The sequence below is a fragment of the Triticum dicoccoides genome, chromosome 3A, assembly GCF_002162155.2.
Source record: "Triticum dicoccoides isolate Atlit2015 ecotype Zavitan chromosome 3A, WEW_v2.0, whole genome shotgun sequence".
Taxonomy (NCBI): domain Eukaryota; kingdom Viridiplantae; phylum Streptophyta; class Magnoliopsida; order Poales; family Poaceae; genus Triticum; species Triticum dicoccoides.
Window position 1 is genome coordinate 602,902,234 of NC_041384.1, and position 3,746 is coordinate 602,905,979.

A 3,746-nucleotide genomic window follows, 5' to 3' on the forward strand; every position below is an offset into this window, starting at 1 on the left:
TACACCGGAGAGGCAAAGTTGACACTGGGGTCAAAGGAAAGGAGCTGATGCAAAGCGCAGGAGAGACGAAGACAAAGGACACATACAACATCTAGCCGCGCACGCGCAGCTTGGACAGGAAACTTAAACAAGGGGCCTGATCTCTTGCCACTGATGTCACCCTCACACTTTCATAGGTTGACATGGAGATGAAATAAACAAAGAGCGGGTTGCTCCATGTTTTCAGGGCATGCGCCCTTCCCCCTCCGAATTTAAAAACCGCAAGCTTTGGACGTGAATTGGTCAAGCATCAACAATATATTTCCGGTAGCTTGGAAGCAAATCCACGCCACAGAAACTTTGCATACTTCAACGTGTCTTGCTGAAATCATATTGTTTCACGCGGTAATTTACCTCAAGATAGAATTGTGGCCTTTGAATCTGAACACATTCCTACACTCCCTTGCTCGAAAGAATACGAAACTCCACAATAAAACCATCCCAGTTCGCATGCTAACCAAGTGGTTTGGGGCCCCTGCATATCAGCAGGCGCGATGCAGTTTGCGAGTCACTTATTGGTAAAGGTGCCACCTTGTTGGCCTAGCACTTAATGGCTACCTGGTAATCCTACACATCAAACAAACAAATAGGTTAAGTCATGGAAAGAGGAGAAACATGCAAAGGAACAGGTGAAATAACCTAATCACCTAATGCACTGCAGGGACAAATAGAGCAATAATAGAGAATGACAGTAACTAGTGCACTACAGTACTGCATTACGTGTAGCCGTGACAGGGGGGACTAGGATGCAAACAAGAGGCAGATCATAGGGGGAAAGGTGGGTCCCTCAAAAGGAGTATAAGCCAATTTACAAACCTCTTCAGCTACAGGCATTCGGCTTTAAAGCTTGATCAAGCTCCTTGCACTTCCTTCCTAAACCACAACCACCATCTCTGCCAAAACCAAACCAAACCCAGAGACCAACTCACCAGAAACACAAGGCCAGGCACCAACAATGGCAAGACATGGCCCCCAAATCCATGACCAACCACTCCAAGAAGAGGACTACATAGACATGGAGCTGAGCTCACCTGCAGCTGCAAAGGTGGTCAGCAATACAGCAAGCTTGCTTTGCTACACCACAGCCATGGCAGCCTCCCCCCAGCAGTCGAGGGAGTTTGAGTTCCACATGTCAGCTCCCGTTGACCACTGGGAGCCCATGGCATCACCAGCAGATGAGCTCTTCTACAAGGGCAAGCTGCTACCGCTCCACCTTCCACCACGCATCCAAATGGTTGAAAGGCTCCTCGAGATCGCAGCTGACAAGGGCCTCCACTCCGCGAGCACTGCCCCGGCGACACCATACCAGTCGTGCCACGTTTCACCAGCAAATTCATGTTATGCAAGTGGTGAGCTCAATGCAGAGCAGTACTTCAGCGAGTGCGCATCCGCCAGTATTGCTGCTGCTGAGGTGGAAGCAGCATGCGAAAAGAAGCCATGGTCCAAGAAGCTCAAGTTCATCAAGAATCTCAACCTTGGTCTCAAGCTCAAGGCATCAAAGGCTTACCTCAAGACAATATTTGCAGCTAAAGCAGGGGATCCAGATGACAAGGGTGGTGCACCAAGAGCAAATGAGTTCTCCACCGCCCAGGTCAAGAGCTGGAGGAAGAACCCATTTGGCCAGATCAGAAGCAACAGGTACACAACCTCGCCCATCAGCAACAGTGCCACACTGGGAGGGAAGCTTAAAGAAGATGAGTACGGCCATAGGAGGTCATTCTCTAGTGTTATTATCCGATATTCGTCATCAAACAAGACATCATCTGCCTCATCATCGTCATGCTCTTCGTCAAATTCATCATCCTACATCCCGAGCTCAAATGACTCTGGTTTGGGGCCAGTGCTCAGGAGGAGCAGCAGTGCCAGCTCAGAGATGGATAATCCAATCCAGGGTGCAATAGCATACTGCAAGAAGTCGCAGCAACTGGCCTCAGTGAGGAAGAGTGCAAGCGATGCAGGTTTCCGGTTCATGTCATCATCAGTGTCAAAGATAGCTGCAGAATCTGAAGATGCAGAAGACATTTTTCAGATTTGCAGACAACGGTAGTATAGATGGTATAAAATTTCAACACCCTGATGATTTTGTACACATTTGTATTCTGATCATATGTTTCCTAAAGACATGCTATCCCCTTAAAAACTTGGCTATGTAACTTCTGTCTATGAATGAACAGTTTCACTATGTTCCGAGTACTAGTATTTTAGCACTTGACATGGTTGTGGAAGTACCAAAGTGCAGATAGAATCCCACCAAAAAACTAAATCTAGGCAAACCTTTCTCTGATCAGTATCCACATTACAGCTGCACATGTAGCAAGTCCATACCTGAAAAGAGATGCAACAGAAACAAGCATCTTAAGTCACATGCAATGAGCCATAGTTAACAGAAGACAGCCAATTATTTTTGGGTAAAGCTGACACTTTTGTCCCATGCTTGGTTCTCTATCTATCTCCAAATGCACAAATCAGTTCCTGATTAAATCCTACCTGCTTTCTGTTTGTTGAACACAACACGGAAACATACTCTCAAAAGCTTGTGTGTCAAATGTGTGTCTATGATGTAACATAGGTAAGGAACTAAGCAATTTTTTTACAAGTTATTAAAGAGATTATCAGAGAAGGCAAGACGATGAACCTTTTATCATGCAACCTGACTGCAACTTGAATACTAGTACATGGCACCACACTAATGCGAGTGGCAATGGCATAAATAAAGTAACCCAAAAGACTCCAAAATTGTGTGTTAAAATGAAATCTTTTCTGGCAAGTTGCACCTTGGTATTATCAGTTAATATGATTTTGGGATTCACTCTTCTAAATGCTGATCCTTGTGCATTTAGGGGTCTGAATGCATTCTCATGGCTCTACGTCAACCTAGGAACATTTTCCATATACTACTATGTCAGGGACCTTGTTTAAGAAATACAAGTCACTGGTGACGGGCACTTAAAACATGAAAGGCAAAAGAGGAAAGGTGAAATACCTTTCTTGCTGTGACAAACAAAAAGCAGTAGTGCAATAAAATGAATGAAAAAAGAGAAGAAATGCAAAGTAAGAATTACCTACGATTACACACCGTTAAAGCTATAAATCATTAGACAAAAATAAATAAATGGAAAAGGAGAAGAAATGCAAAGTGTGAATGATAGGAGGCAACAACTTCTTAACAGCCCTTTTGTCCTAAAAAGCTTTACTGAAGACCTGGGGGGGAGTTTATACTGGATTGGGTTTCTTCATTTGAGAAGACAATTGTGGTAAAAACTACAATAACATATCAGATATAATATCTCACAATATGCATTTAATGATTGTTGGAAAAAGAACACCGATCATCGGAATGACAGAATCTATCCCAAATCAATATAAAAGAAACACACCCAAGGGCCCGTTGTGTCGCTTAGCTTCAAAAATGAACATTGATGATGACTAAGAAATGGTCATGTGAAGACAAATAAAATTTAAACTAAGAAGGCATGTCAAGAAAAGGCAAGACAAGATTAAAGCCAAAGGTAAGCATACATACCCACCACACTGATGATGTTGAGCAGTGTTAGAACTAACAGGCATGTACCAGGGTCCATAGTTAGCCAAATGTTTGCATTGTTTATCAGGTGTACATAGTACGCACGGCATATGAAGAATATTTACGCTTTACTGCCATGCAAGGATTTAAAGTATTCTTGGATTGCCGCACTAGCATGTGCTAC

The 3,746-nt window shown here is 43.7% G+C and overlaps 1 protein-coding gene across 1 annotated transcript; it reads left to right on the forward strand.

The window, feature by feature from the left end:
* The first annotated feature begins 401 nt into the window (after positions 1 to 401).
* LOC119269511 (probable membrane-associated kinase regulator 4) lies at positions 402 to 3,298 on the forward strand. The gene has a single exon (XM_037551363.1). The coding sequence runs from the start codon at positions 995 to 997 to the stop codon at positions 2,084 to 2,086; it is 1,092 nt and encodes a 363-aa protein (XP_037407260.1). The 5' UTR covers positions 402 to 994; the 3' UTR covers positions 2,087 to 3,298.
* The last annotated feature ends 448 nt before the right edge of the window (positions 3,299 to 3,746 follow it).